This window comes from Condylostylus longicornis, unplaced genomic scaffold (assembly GCF_029603195.1).
Source record: "Condylostylus longicornis isolate FDR11 unplaced genomic scaffold, ASM2960319v2 ptg000001l, whole genome shotgun sequence".
Taxonomy (NCBI): domain Eukaryota; kingdom Metazoa; phylum Arthropoda; class Insecta; order Diptera; family Dolichopodidae; genus Condylostylus; species Condylostylus longicornis.
The window spans coordinates 335,505-357,971 of record NW_026577970.1 but is presented as its reverse complement, the minus strand read 5'-3'; the positions used below and the strand labels follow the sequence as shown (position 1 = coordinate 357,971).

General features: G+C 30.5%; 1 protein-coding gene across 2 annotated transcripts in view; it reads left to right on the top strand.

Moving 5' to 3' along the window:
* The window catches only part of LOC129608301 (guanylate kinase), a 103,735-nt gene that overhangs the window by 6,772 nt on the left and 74,496 nt on the right, over nt 1–22,467 (top strand). For both annotated transcript variants that reach the window (XR_008696891.1, XM_055519762.1), the window contains exons 2-3: nt 20,294–20,414; nt 20,519–20,665. Coding sequence is in view for 1 of the 2 variants with exons in the window: in XM_055519762.1 (XP_055375737.1) it covers nt 20,294–20,414; nt 20,519–20,665 (268 nt within the window). In the remaining variant the exon portion in view is untranslated. The remainder of the gene's footprint in view (nt 1–20,293; nt 20,415–20,518; nt 20,666–22,467) is intronic.

Here is a 22,467-nt window from a genome sequence, read left to right as displayed (position 1 = left end):
CTCCTCCCAGCCAAAGCCAAACATGAACACAGGAGCTGGGCAACCGCCTCTTCCTCCTCGTCACGGCAGCTCAAATTTATAACTATAACTTCATCAAATATATTGTCGAGTTTTTTCCAGATTCTTTTTTGAACCACCATGTCAGGCAACATATCTTAGAGAACTAAGAGTAAAAAGTGATAATACACTGAGTAAAAAAAATTTAGTGCTATATTTTTGTATAGAATACACGACATAAAATAAAGTTAATAACATTTTTTTTAGATTTTAAGTTAAAATTTGTTATTATTGTATTAAGTTTTATAATTATTATAGTCTTTATAATCCTATAATCATTATAAAAAATGAATCGTTTCAAATTGTCTCCTATGAAAATTATGTTCATTTTTATAAACATAATAAAAATATATAAGGTTTTAAGGTTCCTGATGCGGTAGTTTAGATAAATCAGTGACATAGGTAATATTTTCAATTAAAAACATTGTGAAAATATTTCCTAATATAACTTAAAATCAAATACTAAAAAGAATTATAAGAATTAATATAGTAAACGCGTAAAAATATGTATGTAGATATATATGTGATTATATAAGATATATGTTTTAGTGGGAAACATTTTTTGCATCATTACAAAACTTGAAAAACTTTTTGGTTACCAAGGTTTGTCTGGTATAAAACTTGAAAAAACTTAAAAAGAGAAAAATGTAACGCCATTTGTCGCAAAGAAATAAAAAGTTTTCATTTCGAAAAAAATAAACCACACATTAATATGTGTGATCAAACATAAATATTTTCTAGTTATATAAAAAAGAGAAAATTTGGGTTTTGAATTATAAAAGTGTGAAAATTAGAAAAAGACAAACGAAGAACATATTTTAAATTACATTGTTGCAATTTTATAAACCTTCCATAATTTAGAAAATCATATATAAAATATAAAGAAAGTCTTTTCAAAATAAAAAAAAATTTAAAAATTCTACTTTTAGTCTTTAATATAGATGCATGACATACATTGATTTTGATTGTTTTTGTAAATGTCAATTTATTACTCATTTTAAAAAACATAATTGCATTAAAATAATTTTTTTAATGAAGAAACCACATAAGAAAAGGGACAAAAACAAAGAAGTTCAACAAATTAAAATGTAAAGAAAGTCTTTTCAAAATTAATTTTTTTTTCAATCAAATATTATGCAAAGAAATAAAACCCTGCTACGATAATTAAATTTAATATTTTGTGTGGTAACCCTTATATTTGGTACAGTCCAAAGCCTTCGCTTCATAAAAGTAATCAATTTTTCCATATCAATTCATTCCGGATTTTTTGACCCTTTTTCTGTTCTATATTTCTCTTTTGGATTTAGGTAGGCTTTTAACCACATTCAACTTTAAGTGGGTCCATAAATTCTCATTGGATTGAGGTCTGAACTTCGTGGTAGTTTGTTGAGTATTTTTGGGCAGCTATAAGAAAAACATTTTTTACAAAATAAGATTTATGATTTTGGTCGGTATCCCGATAATATCCATAACGACCAACAAAATCAAATTTTTCGATACTATTTATCAGGTTTGTTTTGGAAATGTCAAGATATTGCTGGTTATCCATGTGATCATCTATAAAAATCAGGTAGCAACATACAAACCTGAACCATTAGAAAAAATTTTCCAAATTTGACGATTGGTATAATATTTGTTTTGCCGAAACTTATAACGAGAAACCAGAAGATTACTGGAACGATGTTACATTCTGTGATTAAACTAAAATTATGCTATATTACGACGACTAAAGTATACCAACCATTGTATGTATGTTTTGACATGTTTGTGATTTTAAATTTTTTTAAACAACGAAGTTTGAATTAGAAAACTTGAAAAAATTTAAACATTGGGGAAATGCTAACGTTATATATCAAACGTTATATCAAAAGTATTATAAAGTTTTTTCAAGTTAAATAAACTTTTAATAAACTTTCTTATACCAGATAGACCTAAATTATTGTAGCATTTAATAGCTCATAGTTTCTTGCAGAAATAATTATCGATCACTTGTATATTAACATACTTTTTCTAGGAAAAGTATGCTTTTTCTTTTTCTATTAAAAAAAAAGTGCTCTTAGGTTCACTATTGCATTCAGCTTTATGAGTAACATCAGCAATTTTTATTTATGTTCAGCAAATTTTAATTCTATTAGGCAAACAAATATGTAATTACTACTTACGTCTAACGATAAATACATACATACTATGTATTTATCGTTAAACGTAAAAGTCGAACAGTTATTTGCCGTTATCTCAGAAATTATTGAAGCTATAATATAGAAATTTCGTGAGAACAACTGTATTATTAAGGATGTTATGTGTGAAAAAAATCGTTGAAACTTTTCAACTGCTTGTGGTAGCTGCCATACAACTTCAATAAGCTCTTTTTTTTTATCCTACTTCGCTCCTAGGAGGAACATAGGGCTAGTGCATGATTATTGTGAATAACCATGAACCAGTTTCTGACGTTATTGAGTTTACTAGGTAGGTGATATTCATTGATATTCATTCTTTAAGGTTATTGATATTCATTGCTTTATTTTGCTGGTATTTTTTTTTAATATTGAATATTATTGAAATATGGAGATTAGTTAATATTAATTTTTTATTTTTATTTTAAAATATCAACTTCAATTATAGTTTGGCAATATCTTAGAAAATTTTCAAATCACAGTACTGGAATTTTGCATAAATTAATATGGTAATACGACACTTTGAAGTCATAGCCCGTCCCATAGTCAGTTATGGCATATTCACTCGCATATAGAATAACAAGTTTGTTGTCACAGAGTTGACATAGTCAACTATATTTTTTGTCATTTTTCTTAAATCTTTATCTTCAATCCTATCTTTGTTTTGAACTCCGACAATTCCATATTTTTGAATGTTATTAAAAATATTTGGCACTTTAAAAAATATTGTTCGTTTCATCTTTTTGAAACACATACATATATATGTATATTCATAGTCCGTTTTTGATTCAAAACTAAATTATGGAATTTTATGTTGTGGTGGCCATAAGGTCAAATTACAAACACTTCTGGCAACCTATGTAAAAGGAGAAGTGATATAAGAACGTATTATTAGTAAAAATAAATGAATATACATTATAAATATATTTTATATATAATACACGAATTGAAGCCAGTGAAGCTGACTAGAATTTTTAATGCTAAAAAACCATTGTTTTGTAACAACATGCTACGAAATGCAACATTTTTGTTTTTTTTTTTGGCATTATTTTTAGGACTATTATGTGTTTAATGGCCTCAACCGTCAGTATTTTCTGTACTAATTTCAAATTTGACGGACGTCGCCCGCAGTATATTTTAATGTTTAAAATCATATGAATTTCTTTAAACTTGTAAAAATAAAAATATTAATATTGTTGCACATGGTTTATTTTATATTCTAGCTAAATTGATCTTAATATTGAGAACGGTTTTAAGAGTTTTGATTTGTTTTAAGAGTTTGTCTATTTGAAATATTATAAGTTTACTTTAGTTCTTTAGCTATAGCGTCACTAACTACTCGAGATACGACATTTTTGGATCCAGAAAGTCGTAACTCGAATTATCGTTTGAGGAAGAAAAAAATGTATGAAAACAAAAACTGAATTAGGCAAACTATTTTATAATACAATTGACCGGTTTTAAAAAAAATAGAATTGCGCTAAATTTAATTGTCTGCACGCGTACTATTCTTCGAGACTTAATTGTAAGGCAAGGGGTTAAATGAAAGCTTTTGCTAAATAAATTAAACCTTTTTTCAATTGAATGAAACTTTGTTTTCATAAAATAAAACATTTTGATCTTTTATTTTGCAACTTGAAATTGCACTAAGTTCCAATATGTTAATAAAATTAAGACATGAATCTACATGTATATCACCCCACATAATTAATTAATTTAATTTAGGAAGAAAAATTTAAAACTAGTTTAGGTTGCCGTTGACTCGCAAAATATAAAAATATATATTCACATACCGCCCATTCATATTGAAATCAACCTATTATTCTACTCCTATGTAAACGTTACCAATATATTTTTATATTACGCTTTGGAAGTGTTATGTTTGCTCAAAAATCTTATACATATATAAAAAACAAATATAATACATATATGTATAATAAAAGAAATAACGTACATAAAGAGAAAACGAATAAAAAAGAAAAAAACTGTAAAATCTTCAAAATAGCATGCTTGACAAATTTCTGCTACATAAAACGTATGTTTAAAAATAGCAGATGTGCTCAAATTTCTAAAGGAATTTTTAAGATTTTTTATAACTATGGTGAAGGTATTAATTTTCTTTCAAGGCTTACTACAATTTTTCTTTTTCATTGCTTGAATAAGGTAAATGTTATTTTTCTTAATCTAAACACTTTCTATTCTATCTATATTATGTTTAATATTTTACATTTGGAATACTTTCTTACTAATCTCCATTGCATTATATTTTAATTTAGGAACAAATTTCAATTGAATTGTCATACCTATAATGCTTTAATTTTTTCACCTCACTTAAAATTTTTTTTTTCGTAAGATTTCATTTTTAGCACTTTTTCAAAAAAAGTGCTTATTAGTTTTACTCTGTCCGTCTGTGGACATGCTAACAAAACTTCTACAGTCTTGAAGATAAAAAGCTGAAATTACATTTCCACTTATTTCCGTAGAACAACATTTTTATCTATATTCACCCCCCCTCCCCCCACTAAAAGTTATAGCCCCTCAAACTACAAAAAATGCCATTTTTTAACAATTTATTACAGCGAAACCATAAGCATTTTTTAAAATTTACAAACGCAGAAAAATAGTGGCTGGCTTCTTCTTCTACCTCGCCATACCACACGTGAATTTTAAAAAACAATATGGCCGTTAAAACTTACCGTTACCTAAAATCCGTTTTTACCAAATTTTTGATCATTTTTCTTCTAGACCGAAGGATTTTGGGCTCTGAAATTTTAGTAGCTTACAGACACTAATAACTAAGTAATTTCGTTAGGAGAAAAATTTTTTCTACCTCCACCCCTCTCAAGTCATTGTCCCACGAAATTTGAATTTTTGGCCCCTTATATTTCCGAAACCGTAAGCTTTTCTAAATTTTTATAAATTCAGAAAGCTAACGTTAAATTCCATACCTCTAAAAAATATTGTTGTTTTTCTTAACTCACGCAAATATCCCTTAAATTCGAGCATTATGTGAACGCCCCTTCAATTTTTTTGGTTTATTTCGAAGATTGAATACATTGTTTATCCTAAAGGTATGCAATTTTGTACATATATTGTTATATGAATGAAAGTAATTTAAATAATTATAAGCTGATTGTTCTTAAAAGCAGTATTTTAATTTTTTGAAGTGAAAAGTGCTGATTTACAAACCATTGGTTTGAGTCAACTTTATTTTATTATTTTTCCAATTCATATTTTTTCAATGAATGAAGCAACCCTCATTTAATTTGGCTTCACCACCTCATTAAACTTTGAACTTAATACTTTCAAAGTAAAAACCAAATTGACTCACTTATTTACTAATTTGGTTGTCCTGATTGATTACAAAAAGGATGGTTATAATTAACTTACAAGGTTATTTATAATGCGAATTTTGAAAATAAATAACATTGTAAAATATTTTCTCTGTTTTAATTTTGCCGAATCTAAACACTTAACATATAAATTAAATCACCGAAACACAGTTTTAGCTTTGTTTGAAAGCTTTAAAGTTTAAAAAAATATATAAAATTAAAATTATGAGACTAATAATAAGTACCTTAAATTCAGATAAATATAGTTTTCTTAAATAAATATCCCTGTACTAATTTTCTAAAAAAGACTCTTTTTTAGTTTTTTAATTAAGAAAAAACTCAGTAATAATAAAAAAATTATAAAAATTGTTATGTTATGTTATATTTAAATTGATAATTTCCATATTGTAAAAACTGCTTTGTCTAAGGCGACGGATCACTTTCTAAATTATATACGCACGCATTTTGACGAACTCCATATTCAAAATAGAGAGAGCCTTGGAAAAAGTTTTCATACTTTGTAAATTTTCAAAAAACAGTGTTGGAAGTTGTTAGTACATGTGACTAATTTTATATTTTTCAGCCATAAACTGCTTATTTTAAATTTTTTGTTAATTAATTTGTTATTTTTCCATACAAAACAATTTTTTTTTCTTCATATATTGTGGGGATCGTGAGATGAAAAATTCATCAAATATTTATTAGCACAAACATTTTTATAGTTTTCTTTCATAACATATCATGTTATTTTTGTTATATTTTGTTCGAAAGGGTCACAATGACGATAATTTGAAAAATGCATAAATCAAATTGATTCAGTTATTGTCAAGCTTTTACAATGAAAGTGACCGTTCCTGCCTTGAGGAGGGGTATAACTAGTGTTTGTTTTCAATCAAATGTGCACTATTGAACAATCCGCTCTGTTACGAAAAATTTATTCATTTTAGATATTCTAATGGGTAAGATGGAATTTATTCAATATATTTGATACTCCTTTTTTTATTGGAATTTTTTTTTTGAAAAAGGTTTTTTCTTTAAATATTTTTAATTTTCTTTATTAAACTTTGACGAAACCACACGATAATATAATTAACATATAAACAACATAAAGAGATAATAGTTGCCAACTCAAACGTAACTCTTCTTAAATAAAATTCTTAAATTGATACGTGTGCACATGAAACATAAATAACAAATGATAAATGATAAAAACTTATCATTTATCATTTGTTATTTATGTTTCATAATGTTTTCACGTTTTAGAACTTAAACACGCAGTACGTTACGTATTTCGCACGTTGTGACTCTGACTTAAATACGCCGTAGGTAAACACTAAAACAATAAAGTTGGGTCAAACCAATGGTTTTTATTATACCACTTTTCACTTTAAGTGAAAATACTGCTTTTAAATAGTCTATGTATACCTACCACACTATTAAAATTATATTTGTTTATATACGAAACTATTTCTAAGATTGCATATATTTAGGTTGAACGATTTATGCAGTCTTTGAAATAAAGAAAAAAATTAATTTAAAGATGGGTTAACATAATGCTCGATTTTAAGGGTCAATTGCGTGAGTTAAAAATGATTATATTTTTTAATGTCATGGAATTAACGTTAGTTTTTTGCGTTTATAGATATTTGAAAAAGCTTGCGATTTCGGAAATATAAAGTGTCAAAAAATCAAATTTTACAAATTTCAAGAGGCGATAGCTTGAGAGGGGGTGGTGAAGGGAAAAAATTTTCTTCTAACGAAATGAAGCATTTATTAGTGCCTAAAAGCTACTAAAATTGCAGGCGCCTACAACCTGGTGTTTAGAAGAAAAACAATAACAAAAAATTTTGAAAAAAAAAATTGGTAATAGTGTGGTTGAAGGAAAAAGTGCTACAATACAAACCATTAGTTTGATCCAACTTTATTATACCCTGCACTTCGTGAAGGGTATATTAACTTTGGTATGGAGTTTGTAACTACTTAAAGGAGTCATCTGCGGTATGGACATATATATATATTCTTGCTCAGCGTAAAATTCTGCGTCGATTTAGACATGTCCGTCTGTCCGTCCGTCCGTCCGTCCGTCCGTCCGATCGCACGATAACTCAAAAACGAATAATGCAATCGACACCAAACTTTCACAAGTTTTTTTTTTTGTGCCAAGGACGAACCCTATTGTTATTGGACTAAGTCGGACAACGGGTTCGGGTAGCTACCATACAACTCCAAGAGTTTATTTTAAATATTTCAAAAACTAATAAAGCTATAAATATAAAATTTTGTATACATGTGTCCAATTATATTCTACACATGCTCTAAAAATTATAATGGAATAGCTGCACCGGTTCGGGTGGCTGCCATACAACTCCAATAGCAAATTTTTTATATTCGGCAAAATAATAAAGTCAGATTCATGAAACTTGGCAGTTGTGTGTCCGATTATAGATCAGATATATTTGTGAAGTTTTAGTGGAATTGCTTGACAGGTTCGGGTGTCTGCCATACAACTCCAGAAGCTAATTTTAAATATTTGGAAAAATAATAAAGTCAGATTCATGAAACTTGGCAGTCATGTGTCCAATTATGGCTCAAATATATTTCTGAAGTTTTGGTGGAATTGCTCGACAGGTTCGAGTAGCTCCCATACAAGTCTAAAAGCTTATTTTAAATATTTGGAAAAATAATAAAGTCAAATTCATGAGACTTGGCAGTCGTGTGTCCAATTATAGGTCAGACATATTTCTAAAGTTTTGGGGCGATTGCTTGACAGGTTCGAGTAGCTCCCATGCAAGTCTAAAAGCTTATTTTACATATTTGGAAAGGGGGAAATGGGGTAGTATTGCGCAACACAGCTGATGGGTTTCCTGTTACTTCAGCCTAGCTTCAACTACTCAACGCCAAATCTCACCTACAAGTGGTCCCTCCTGTTACGCTGAGTAACCCTAATGAAAGACCTGGTTCCAACCCAGGTGGTGTAGTTTGGGTCAGCTAGCAAACGAGATTGGCGGTTAAGTGGAGATAGCATCAAAACTTAATTGGGAGCGTCTGTTCCAATAATTGGCGGCTCCGAGCGGGTGTCTGTCTTGCAGCAAGCGGCTCGCTTTATAAATGTGCATCATAAAATATTATATTACCACAAAATATGCAATGTCAAAAACAAAAGGATTTATTACCCCAGGTGGCAGACCAGTTGAACTGGAAAATCCACTCTCTTCGGAGACCGGTCCCAAGGATTCTGGGGGGGGGCCGAACATTGCTTTCTTTTGATATTTCACGCAGGAGTAAACTAACACCAAGGACTCCGCCACAAACGCCATTGAGTGATACACCTTCAACAAGTTTCACGAGTGTATCGGAATCGACCAGTAATGTCGAAAACGGAACCATTAAAGCTTGTTCCTCACTTTCGATTCTAGATAAAGATGTTCCGGATAAGCGCAAACCTTCACTTGAAGAGGAAAATGAAATACTTCGTCAAAAATTGATGTCCATGGAAGAAATTCTTCTTACCATGAGAAAAGAATTAGATCAAATCAAGTCTGAAAATGAGGTGCTAAAATCCAAAATCACAGGAGCAAGAGGCGAAAAACATACCATCAATCCAAGAGCTGCAGCAAGCTCAAGTGAGAAAAGTGATCTTACGGGATATGATTCAGATATGGAACCCGTGATTAAACCTAGGGAGAAAAGACCCTGTAAAAAGAGGAAAACAAAATCATCACCCGAGGTAAATATAGTCCAACAGCCAAAAACAATTAATCAGCCGATTATGTCCGACTTGTTAACCAATACAGAGAATAACAGCAGTACAAATCAACAAGCCAGTAGTGATAAAACGTATGTGCACAGGCCACCCCCTGTTAATATTGTCGGGATAGCTGATTACCCACAGTTATGCAAAATGCTGAACGCTGTCATCTCCGATTATAGGATAACTGCATTGGGTAACAATGTGTTTAAAGTTAACACTGAGAGTCCTTCCAGTTGTCGGACATTAGTTAAAAAACTAGAAGAAGACAAGATCCAGTGGTTTTCATACGAGGACAAGAATGATAGACCAATCAAAGTCATGGCCAGAGGGTTACACTGGTCATGTGAAAAAGGTGATATCATCAATGATCTTAAACAACAGGGTCTTGAAATCAAAGATGCCACTAACATTGTCAAAAAAGAAAGGTCGGAAAACGATAGAGGAGAAATTGTCGTCAGTCATAAAAAGTTGTTCCTGTTTATGCTAACTTTCGACAAAAATCAAAGCACCCAAAAAATTTATGATATTAAACATATACTCAAGCTAAGAGTTAAAATAGAACCAATAAGGAAAAACTCAAAAGCTATACCGCAGTGTACGCGTTGTCAAGAATATAATCACACCAAATCTTATTGTAAAAAAAATCCCAAATGCGTGAAATGTGGTGGGAATCATCACACTTCGGTGTGCCCGAAAGGCCGCAACACTCCACCAAAATGTTCCAATTGTGGTGGAGCTCATCCTGCAAACTATCGGGGATGTGAAGTTGCTAAGGAACTCCAGCGCAAAAGAAATTTGGCCTTAAGTTCAAAACATAAAACAATAGCTCCTACAAAGATTCCTCCGATACATCAAATCCAACCAAAGAACACCAATGTGCTTTTGACGCCTCAAATCGCTGAAAAAACAACAAGTACCAAAACTTCAAAGAGAAAAACTTATGCCCAAGTAGCGGCAAAACCTACAACAGACGAAATTTTAGAATTGATATTAAAAAAACTTGACGATCAAAGAGTCTCAGAAAGACAACTTAATGATAGATTAAATTGACTAGAAAATAAAATAAACTCTAGATTAAATAAAAAATGACGCAAAATCTAAGAATTATGACGTGGAATGCTGATGGTCTTCAGCAACATATCCAAGAACTTGATATCTTTCTTAAAAGAGAAAAAATTGACGTTTGTTTAGTTACAGAAACTCACTTTAAAAAGAAACCAACCTAGAAATTTATGGTTATAAGTGCTATAACGCAGTTCACCCAGAGAATAAAGCCAGAGGCGGCTCATCAATTTTTGTTAAAAATAATATTAAACACCAAAGACAACTCGGTATTGAAAAACAAACGATGCAAGCAGCTATAGTTAAAATTTATATCAAGAATAGAGATTTGATAATTTCCTCCATCTACTGTCCCCCAAGATATAATTTAAAAATAGAGGACTACAAGTCAATGCTGACTTATATGGGCAAAGATTTTCTGCTTGGTGGTGATTTTAACGCTAAGAATACTTTTTGGGGCTCAAGACTTACCACTCCAAAAGGCAGAGCCCTATACGAAGCTGCAGTCGGAATAGGTTGTGATTTTCATTCCACGAGAAAACCCACTTACTGGCCGACAGATAGGAACAGAATTCCAGACCTTCTGGATTTCTTCATAAGTAGAGGAGTCTCTGAAAATTATATACATGTAAGCGAAAGCTATGATTTGAACTCTGACCATTCTCCAGTTATTTTGACGATCTCAGAAACAGTGATACTTAAAGCAGATATACCCAAATTGACAAACAAAACAACCAAATGGAATTTATTCAGGGACATAGTTGAAAACAACACAATTCTAAACGTACCCCTTAGAAATAAGTATCAACTTGAAGATGAGTTAGAAACATTTATTACTAACGTACAAAATGCTGCCTGGAATAGCTCCTCAGAAACCAAAACAAAAGAAAGAAATGTAAATTATCCCCTTCAAGTGAGAAATCTAGTAGCTGAAAAAAGAAGAGCACGTAAAATATGGCAAACTACCAGATTTCCTGAGGATAAAACTCGTGTCAACCAACTGGCAAACAAACTAAAAAACCTATTAAAAGAAATAAAAAATGCGACTATAGCCAACTACTTAAACAATTTATCAGCTGACAGAGAAAATGATTACTCCCTATGGAAAGCTGTTAAAAATATCAAAAGACCTAAGTATCAAGTACCCCCAATTAGAAAAGACGACGGTTCCTGGATAGTAAACGATATTGATAAAGCGAATGGGTTTGCAAAACATCTCGAAAAAATTTTTGTGCCTCTTCCCAGACAAACCTTGGAAGAAAATCTAACTGCAGTTAACGCGAACCGAATGGACGCAATACAAATTCCGAAAATCAAAATGGGTGAACTAAAAGCTGAAATCAAGAACCTGAAAAATAATAAGGCCCCGGGCTACGATTGCACCAGAGATTGCTGTGAAGAAATTGCTTTTCCTATTTAATGCATCACTGAGATTAAATCATGTGCCATCCCAGTGGAAGGTTGCAGAAATTATCATGGTACCCAAACCTGGTAAACCAGCCAACGAGATGAAGTCGTATAGACCAATCTCTCTTTTGCCAGTTTTATCAAAGCTGTTTGAGAGAGTCTTATTAAATCGCCTGAAACCAGTAATTGAAAACAGAAACTTGATTCCTGATCACCAGTTTGGATTTAGGTGCAAGCATTCCACTATTGATCAGATTCACAGGCTGACGAATGTAATTGAAAATGCGTTAGAAAATAAAGAGTATTGCTCTGCAGTCTTTTTGGACGTGGCCCAGGCATTCGACAAGGTTTGGCACAGGGGTCTCAACTTTAAAATAAAAGAAAATCTGCCAGAGCCATTTCCGGAAATATTGAAATCGTATCTTACAGACAGACTGTTCAGAGTCAAATTTGAGGGGGAGTACTCAGACTTTAAAAATTTGGGGGCTGGAGTACCTCAAGGAAGTGTCCTAGGACCTCTGCTCTACCTTATTTACACCAGAGACATACCACAAAGTGTTGAAACTTTTCTAGCAACATTTGCAGATGATACAGCGATACTGGCCACTGGTAAAACTGTTAGCGAAGCTACATGCAAGTTACAAGAATCCTTAAACAAAATTTCTACTTGGACCAAAAAATGGAGGTTTCAGCTCAACGAGTCTAAGTCTGTTCATGTAAACTACACAAATAAAAAAGGCGAACCGATTAGGGTGCTATTAAACGGCTTAGAAATTCCATATGCCAACGAAGCAAAGTACCTTGGTATGACTCTGGATGCGAAACTGAAATGGAAGGAGCACGTTAAAAAAAGAAGACTGAGCTGAATATCAAACTCACAAAAATGTATTGGCTGCTAGGAAGACACTCCGAGCTCAATATTCATAATAAACTCCTGCTCTACAACCAGGTTCTTAAGCCTGTGTGGACTTACGGTATACAGCTATGGGGCTGTACCAAAGAAAGCAACATCAAAATTATACAGACCTTTCAAAACAAGGTTCTCAGAATCATTGCCAATGCGCCATGGTACGTAAGTAACGACACTCTACATCGGGACCTGAATGTGCATACAGTTAAAGATGAAATAAGAAAGCACGCAATCAACCATCAATCAAGATTACTCCAGCACGACAACCCTGAGATGCTGCAACTTTTGAATGTTAGTCAAGGGCCAAGACGCCTCAAACGCACGAGGCCACTTGAACTCATCAGCTAAACGAAACAATACTTGTAACTGGGAACCCATCAATGGATGATGCGCCCATAAACCCCATTTAAAGCCAGAAGGATTGCTAGATAGGAATTAATTTCTTAGTTGCAATATTAAATAATAAAAAAAAAAAAAAAAAAAAAAACATATTTGGAAAAATAATAAAGTCAGATTCATGAAACTTGGAAGTTGTGTGTCCGATTATAGATCAGATATATTTGTGAAGTTTTAGTGGAATTGCTTGACAGGTTCGGGTACTTGCCATACAACTCCAAAAGCTTATTTTACATATTTGTTTCCGATTATAGATCAGATATATTTGTGAAGTTTTAATGGAATTGCCTGGCAGGTTCAGGTACTTACCATACAACTCCAAAAGCTAATTTTAAATATTTGGAAAAATTATAAGGTCAGATTCATGAAACTTGGCAGTCGGATGTCCAATTATAGGTCAGACGTGTCTGAGAAGTTTCTATAGAATGATTTCAGAGCTTCGAGTAATTGCTACACAATAACGAAAGGTGCAGGGTATAATTCAATCGGTTTATACCGACTGAAGCGTTTTTACTTGTTTTTAATATCGTTGCATTTAAATTCTCATTTGTTTGAAATTAGTTATTTAAGTGATTTAAAACTGTTTTTTTGGTTTTTCTTGGTGATTTTATTTTTTTTAGTTTCTTTGACATTTTACTCTATCTAGATAACAAAAGTGATTTTATTTTTTTTAGTTTCTTTGACATTTTACTCTATCTACATTTACTCTATCATTTTTTTACTCTATCTTACATTTACTCTATATCTATATAATTATTTTAGAAAAATGAAAAAACTCGCGTGCCTTAAAATAAACAAAATATATTTGTCATTTACACATATATGTCGATTTATTTATAACTGACATAATCTTATTTATACATACATTATAACTATAGAATTAATGAGATTTTTGTTGTTGAATTGCTGCCGCTAAGTTATCAATATCAGGATGATAATTAGTTGTTTTTAAAGGAAATGCAGGCTTCACTTAAAAAATTTTTGGAAACAATTTTTAGCAAATATAATTTTTATATTTTAAGCAAATATAATATCGTAAATATAAAAAATTTTGCACTAAAGTATTTATTAACGCGTGCCAGAGAAAGTAGAGACGAGTGCCACCTTGGGTACGCGTGCCTTAGGCTCCCCATCCCTGCTCTATATGTACATTTTACTCTATGCAATGCATTTTTTTTTTCCTTATTCACTCCTAGAAGAAGTGAGCATACGGCTAGTGCATGATATCGTGCACTGGTTTCATAGCATTATAGAGTTAACTAGCTTGCCGTAGTTTTATTTATAGGTATTATTAATTATTTGAGGTTATTAATATTTACTGTTTATTTTTCTTGGTTTTTAGCACTTTTTCAAAAAATTTTTTGAAAAAAGTGCTTATTAGTTTTACTCTGTCCGTCCGTCCGTCTGTCCGTGTGTCTGTTTACAAAACTTCTACACCTTTGAAGATAGAAAGCTGAAATTTAATACGTACATAGATCTTCACTAGAAACTTATTTCCGTAGAACAAAATTTTTACCTATCTCCCCCCCCTCTAGAAGTTACACCACCCCAAAACCCTAAAAGTGGCCTTTTTTAAATATTTGTTGCAATGAAACCATAAGCATTTTTAAAATTGTGCAAACGCAGAAAGGCAGTGGCTTGCTTCCCCTTGCGCGGTATACTATAGTTCAACTTAAGAAAAACAAAATGGCCGTTCAAATTTACCGTTATTTAAAGTCCGTTTTTTCCAAATTTTTGATTTCCTTCTAGACCCCAGCCTGTAGAAGCTTGAAATTTTAGGAGCTTTTAGATATTAATAAATAGTTCATTTTGTTAGAAGAAAATTTTTTTCCATCTCCACCCCCTCTCAAGTTATCACCTCTTGAAATTCGTAAAATTTGAATTTTTGACACCTTATATTTCCGAAACCGCAAACTTTTCCAAATTTTTATAAACGCAAAAAGCTAATGGTAAATTCCATGAAATTAAAAAATATAATTATTTTTCTTAACTCACACAATTAACCCTTAAAATCGAGCATTATGTTAACCCCTTTTTATATTAATTTTTGCTTTATTTCAAAGACTGCATATATGTGTCATCCTAAATATATGCAATCCTAGAAATAGTTTTGTATATGAATGAAAATAATTTTAATAGTGTGATAGGTATACATAGACTGTATTTAAAAGCAGAATTTTCACTTGTTGAAGGGAAAAGTGCTACAATACAAACCATTGGTTTGACCCAACTTTATTTTTTTTTAATATCAAATATTAGGAATATTTGAAAATTATTTGTATAATTAGTATTGTATATTAAGTTATAATAATATTGAATATAATTTTTATATTCAATATTATTGTTATTGTTATTGTTATTGTTATTGTTATTGTTATTGTTATTGTTATTGTTATTGTTATTGTTATTGTTATTGTTATTGTTATTGTTATTGTTATTGTTATTGTTATTGTTATTGTTATTGTTATTGTTATTGTTATTGTTATTGTTATTGTTATTGTTATTGTTATTGTTATTGTTATTGTTATTGTTATTGTTATTGTTATTGTTATTGTTATTGTTATTGTTATTGTTATTGTTATTGTTATTGTTATTGTTATTGTTATTGTTATTGTTATTGTTATTGTTATTGTTATTGTTATTGTTATTGTTATTGTTATTGTTATTGTTATTGTTATTGTTATTGTTATTGTTATTGTTATTGTTATTGTTATTGTTATTGTTATTGTTATTGTTATTGTTATTGTTATTGTTATTGTTATTGTTATTGTTATTGTTATTGTTATTGTTATTGTTATTGTTATTGTTATTGTTATTGTTATTGTTATTGTTATTGTTATTGTTATTGTTATTGTTATTGTTATTGTTATTGTTATTGTTATTGTTATTGTTATTGTTATTGTTATTGTTATTGTTATTGTTATTGTTATTGTTATTGTTATTGTTATTGTTATTGTTATTGTTATTGTTATTGTTATTGTTATTGTTATTGTTATTGTTATTGTTATTGTTATTGTTATTGTTATTGTTATTGTTATTGTTATTGTTATTGTTATTGTTATTGTTATTGTTATTGTTATTGTTATTGTTATTGTTATTGTTATTGTTATTGTTATTGTTATTGTTATTGTTATTGTTATTGTTATTGTTATTGTTATTGTTATTGTTATTGTTATTGTTATTGTTATTGTTATTGTTATTGTTATTGTTATTGTTATTGTTATTGTTATTGTTATTGTTATTGTTATTGTTATTGTTATTGTTATTGTTATTGTTATTGTTATTGTTATTGTTATTGTTATTGTTATTGTTATTGTTATTGTTATTGTTATTGTTATTGTTATTGTTATTGTTATTGTTATTGTTATTGTTATTGTTATTGTTATTGTTATTGTTATTGTTATTGTTATTGTTATTGTTATTGTTATTGTTATTGTTATTGTTATTGTTATTGTTATTGTTATTGTTATTGTTATTGTTATTGTTATTGTTATTGTTATTGTTATTGTTATTGTTATTGTTATTGTTATTGTTATTGTTATTGTTATTGTTATTGTTATTGTTATTGTTATTGTTATTGTTATTGTTATTGTTATTGTTATTGTTATTGTTATTGTTATTGTTATTGTTATTGTTATTGTTATTGTTATTGTTATTGTTATTGTTATTGTTATTGTTATTGTTATTGTTATTGTTATTGTTATTGTTATTGTTATTGTTATTGTTATTGTTATTGTTATTGTTATTGTTATTGTTATTGTTATTGTTATTGTTATTGTTATTGTTATTGTTATTGTTATTGTTATTGTTATTGTTATTGTTATTGTTATTGTTATTGTTATTGTTATTGTTATTGTTATTGTTATTGTTATTGTTATTGTTATTGTTATTGTTATTGTTATTGTTATTGTTATTGTTATTGTTATTGTTATTGTTATTGTTATTGTTATTGTTATTGTTATTGTTATTGTTATTGTTATTGTTATTGTTATTGTTATTGTTATTGTTATTGTTATTGTTATTGTTATTGTTATTGTTATTGTTATTGTTATTGTTATTGTTATTGTTATTGTTATTGTTATTGTTATTGTTATTGTTATTGTTATTGTTATTGTTATTGTTATTGTTATTGTTATTGTTATTGTTATTGTTATTGTTATTGTTATTGTTATTGTTATTGTTATTGTTATTGTTATTGTTATTGTTATTGTTATTGTTATTGTTATTGTTATTGTTATTGTTATTGTTATTGTTATTGTTATTGTTATTGTTATTGTTATTGTTATTGTTATTGTTATTGTTATTGTTATTGTTATTGTTATTGTTATTGTTATTGTTATTGTTATTGTTATTGTTATTGTTATTGTTATTGTTATTGTTATTGTTATTGTTATTGTTATTGTTATTGTTATTGTTATTGTTATTGTTATTGTTATTGTTATTGTTATTGTTATTGTTATTGTTATTGTTATTGTTATTGTTATTGTTATTGTTATTGTTATTGTTATTGTTATTGTTATTGTTATTGTTATTGTTATTGTTATTGTTATTGTTATTGTTATTGTTATTGTTATTGTTATTGTTATTGTTATTGTTATTGTTATTGTTATTGTTATTGTTATTGTTATTGTTATTGTTATTGTTATTGTTATTGTTATTGTTATTGTTATTGTTATTGTTATTGTTATTGTTATTGTTATTGTTATTGTTATTGTTATTGTTATTGTTATTGTTATTGTTATTGTTATTGTTATTGTTATTGTTATTGTTATTGTTATTGTTATTGTTATTAGGTTATGTGATGGCAACAAATTTTGCATATCGAGTTTTCGGTGGGAATGCACTTTTCCATGGTAGGGAAGTGTAAATAAATTATGTTAAGCAACCTGTCGATCTGTGTGTGGACGCGTGTATCTCAAGTTCGGTTGAACCGATTTTGATGAAATTTTATATGTAAGTTTATTTCGACCATAGCACGGATTGGTCAACTTTTGGGATATATGAGGCCTCAGAAACTGCACTTGTTAGCGGGCCTGTTTTACATTTTTGACATATTTGAAGAAAATATTCAAACGATTTACTTGAAATTTCATATGTAAGCTTTGCTCGATCGTCCACGAAACCTCCTAACTTTTGAAAGAAATGAGGCATCAGCAACTTACTTTACTACGGGCCAAATATAATTTTTTGCGTATGTAAAGAGAAATAATCAACCGATTTCATTGAAATTTAATATTTAGGTTCTTCGTATTAAGACGATGAACATATGTATAATTTTTTTGGAAAGATCGGGGCTTGAAAAATGATCTGCGGGCCATTTTTACATTTTTCACCATATCTGCGGAACGAATTGATGAAATTTCTTGAAATTTGATATTTGAACTCTACTAAGAGCCAAATTTACATTTTCCTAGATGTGTTAACTATAAACTTACTAATGTCCTAAAAATTGAAAAGAAGTATTTAACAGACATTTTTATAATATTCTGTAACACTTTCACACCAGAATCATTTTGGTTATTTAAGTTCATAAATAAAAACAACAATAAAAATTAATAGTAATAGAAATATTTCACTATATTTTTTTTGCGGAAAATTACTATGCGTAGTATTAGGCAACTATATTATAACAATCAATAACAATAATAGGAATAATTATATCATATCTACCCACATGTAATTACTTATGCTGCATAATAAAGCAAACTAAGGCTTATTCTGCTTATGAGAATATGAAAATAAAATGAAAATTAATACATTGTGAAAAAATCGGTATAAATTTTATACGATACGAATACCATATAACATATACAGAATTGGGAATATATACTTTTCTCGTTTTCTTTTGCAAGCATTGGAGATCTTACTTAGCCTACTGTTAATATGATACCTAGCAAGTAATTAAAATTTAATTCGTGTGCAGAATATGTGAACTTAAAATTTTTAAAAATTCTCAAATAGATTAAAAGCAACAAAAAATTCAATATCTCATGCTACACAAATTTAAAACCTTTTATTTTGTTTACAGATGTAGTGAACGCAAGGTTATAATTTATTACATGAACTGAATTCCTTCCTACATACCGTTGAATGTGTGCTGTAACTACATTATTAGGCAATAACATATTTATCTGCTGCAATTATTGTGTTCCATTGTTTTGTTTTTCAACTTAAATCTTAATTAAAGTTGAATTAAGTCTTGATTTAAGTTGAAAGCAAAACAACGACGATTTCCTACGACGAAATGTCAAAATTCATATAGAATACATATAAATGGGACTGCCTAGAACGAAGCGAAATTTTCCACTGCGGATTTTACCGTTCGCGTTGAAATTGCCGAAAATAAATCCCATTTTTTGACATAATACGTTTCCATAGGCGTCCTGCTTTATATGCAAAATACTGAACATGTGATTTTCCCGTTCTGCTGTTGTTCTGGGCTAACAACGAAAATCTTCCTTGGTTGTCGTTCAGTACTATGGTTTGTAGATGTAGAATAGATTCTGCATATGAACTTTGCAATTTTATTCTAAAATTTAAGTTAATTTAAAATTATTACTTATTGGTTGATTACTGCTGGTATATGGATGTTGAATTCCAATATGAACATTTTTTAAACATCAATTTTTTTTAAAGTTGAATAGCTTTATAACAAAAAGATAAGTTTGATTTCTTTTGAAGAAAACAAAACTTAATATTTTAGAGCTTTTTTAATTAATAATTGTTTTTGAAATTAAGGACTTTATCTCTGATAGAGAGGCTTGTGGTAAGTTTTTTGATTTGCTTACTTTTTAAGATGCTGCAGTATATGTTCAATGTATTATTGTTTAAGAATAATCATTTGGAAAACGGTTAAATAATCAGCAAAAAAATTACATAAAATATTCGATTACATAAATATGGAGAGCAGATGCCTCTGGCCCCCTCAAACATGCTAGTCATAAAAAAACTTTAAACTGAATACGAATATTATTCGATATATTTGATACTGAAGTATATTCAATGCGTTATTTGTTTATTCGATAGTGACAGCTATTCAACATTCAAACATTCGACAGTCCAAATCTTTCTGTACACTAGGTATAACAAAAGTATCTTCTTGTATGATATCACAAAGTATAAGTGTGTTAAACGTCCAGCCTTTTTAAATAAAAATGTAAAACAGAAGGCATTAAACAATTAAAGCCATTATTTTTATTCGTAGCATTCAGCAGTATGTCCAACGAAGGTCCACGTCCACTTGTCATTTGTGGCCCATCAGGTTCTGGTAAAAGTACACTATTAAAAAAATTATTTGAAGAATTCCCGGATACTTTCGGTTTTAGGTGTGTTAGTAGTACTTTCTAATTTATCTCTATTTAATTTTTTTTTATTTTATTGACTATATTTATATGGTTCATTAAGCCGCATTTACTTATATTTAATTTAGCATTTCGCATACAACACGTAATCCAAGACCTGGTGAGCAACATGGAATTCATTATCATTTTGTAACACGACAAGAAATGCACGATTCCATTTCGAACGGGGAATTCATTGAAACTGCATGCTTTAGTGGTAATTTGTACGGAACAAGGTATGTATATACTTTTACATTAATATAATTTTAAGAAATAGTAAGCTTCTTCGAATGTTAGTAAATAAAAAGAGTTTTTTTTTTTTCCTCCCGGTGACGAAGGCCCTTAGCTTTCCGGCAGACAAACTCTCGAGAGGCAGTGTCCAATGAGAACCCCACCAATAGCCTCAAATCTGGATGACCGAGAATGGCCAGACCTCAGTCTCAAGGGAGGCAACAATTTGTTAGACTGCGACAGGCCCAGGCAGACGTTCCAGTATTCAAACCTGGCCCACTCCTCTCATACATTCAGCGCACGCAAGACCGTTGTCCTGGGCACCCCAAAGCATGGTACCGGCCCAATGGAAAGAGCCGCTGCTTCCTCTCTGGCAAGACCATCAGCTCTCTCATTTCCGTCCACACCGTACTGTGCTTGCACCCACATCAAGGTTTTGTTGCGCCAAGGGTGTCAATGCATTTCTTCAGCAGTCTAGGTCGTAAGAACGGTCTTACTGTTTGACATAATAAATATCCTGCTGCTTTTAATGTTCCTGCTGATACATTCCAGAACACAAAACTCTCTGGCATATGTCTCAGCCTCAAATATCGACGGACAGTGTCAAGAGCCCTTGTTATGATTACGCCGTCACGTACACACCCAGGCCCGCCTCTCATTGGTTTTGGATCCATCCTTGTAGAAGATCACGCCCCCAGAACCAAGTTGTGGACTCATCCCTCCCATCTGCCATCCCAGATCTGCCTTTCAACTAGATCTAGATGTTTCTCTCTCTCAAAGTCCCCGGACATTCCCATGTCGTGTAAGCCGTTGATGTCCCCAGTGGACCTTTCCAAAAGGTAGCTTATGGTGTAGTCCAGCTGCCGTAACTTGGTTGCCGAAAGAGGATCGACTGAGATCTTCAGCAGGGCTCCAGTCACGACCGCGTTCTTCCCAATGATCCTCCTCTGGTCCGCCCGCAGCTCGGAGCTCTGACTTCTGACGTAGCCCAGGACTTTCTCAACCGATGTTTCGGCAGAATGAGGAAGAAACCCCTTGCCCCGTGCCATTAACTTGCTCTTGTCGGTTGCCAAGTTATATGACCTATTGCCCTCTAACCGTGTTGGCCCCCTACAAGTACCTCCTTTGGAAGTTTTATCTTTTGGACAGGCCCTCCGCTGTGTAGACGATTTCGGTCTATCCTGGGAACCTTTATTCCCCAGTTTCATCTCTAACTTAAACCTTTTCAGATCTGCCTGCTGCCTTTCCAGCGAGCTGTCAGATCTGACTGAACCACCGTTGCTTCACATTCCACTCACCTTTTTACTCTCCGTCGTTACCAGAGTGCACAACGTGGAAGTGACAGCACGATTTTGCACAGCTAAAAAGAATGTTACACATATGTATAGCGGAAATGAAAGTAATATGATATAAGAAAAAATATTCTTAACACATTATCTCCCGGCGTTGTTTCTAAAAAATTTTCCTCTGGTACCGGGGCAAATTAAAAAAAAAACTATTTCATTTGAAATGCTTTTTAGATTCAGAAACTTGAACAAAATAACTTCGAATTATCAAAATTGTAACCAATTAGAAATTATGTAATAATATAATTCAAAAGTTTTTAAAATGATAATATATTTTAAAAATTTTGGTACATGGATAATTAAACATTTTAGTATTCTTTATTGATATGATATTTTTGAAAGCATTCTCCAACATGTAATGCTACTTTACAAGATTTACACATATAAGCACTTGGTTTTCTTATTTTATGCGCAGAACAGACGCGACAATTCCTTCTAACAAATTTTTTGGCCTTATCGCT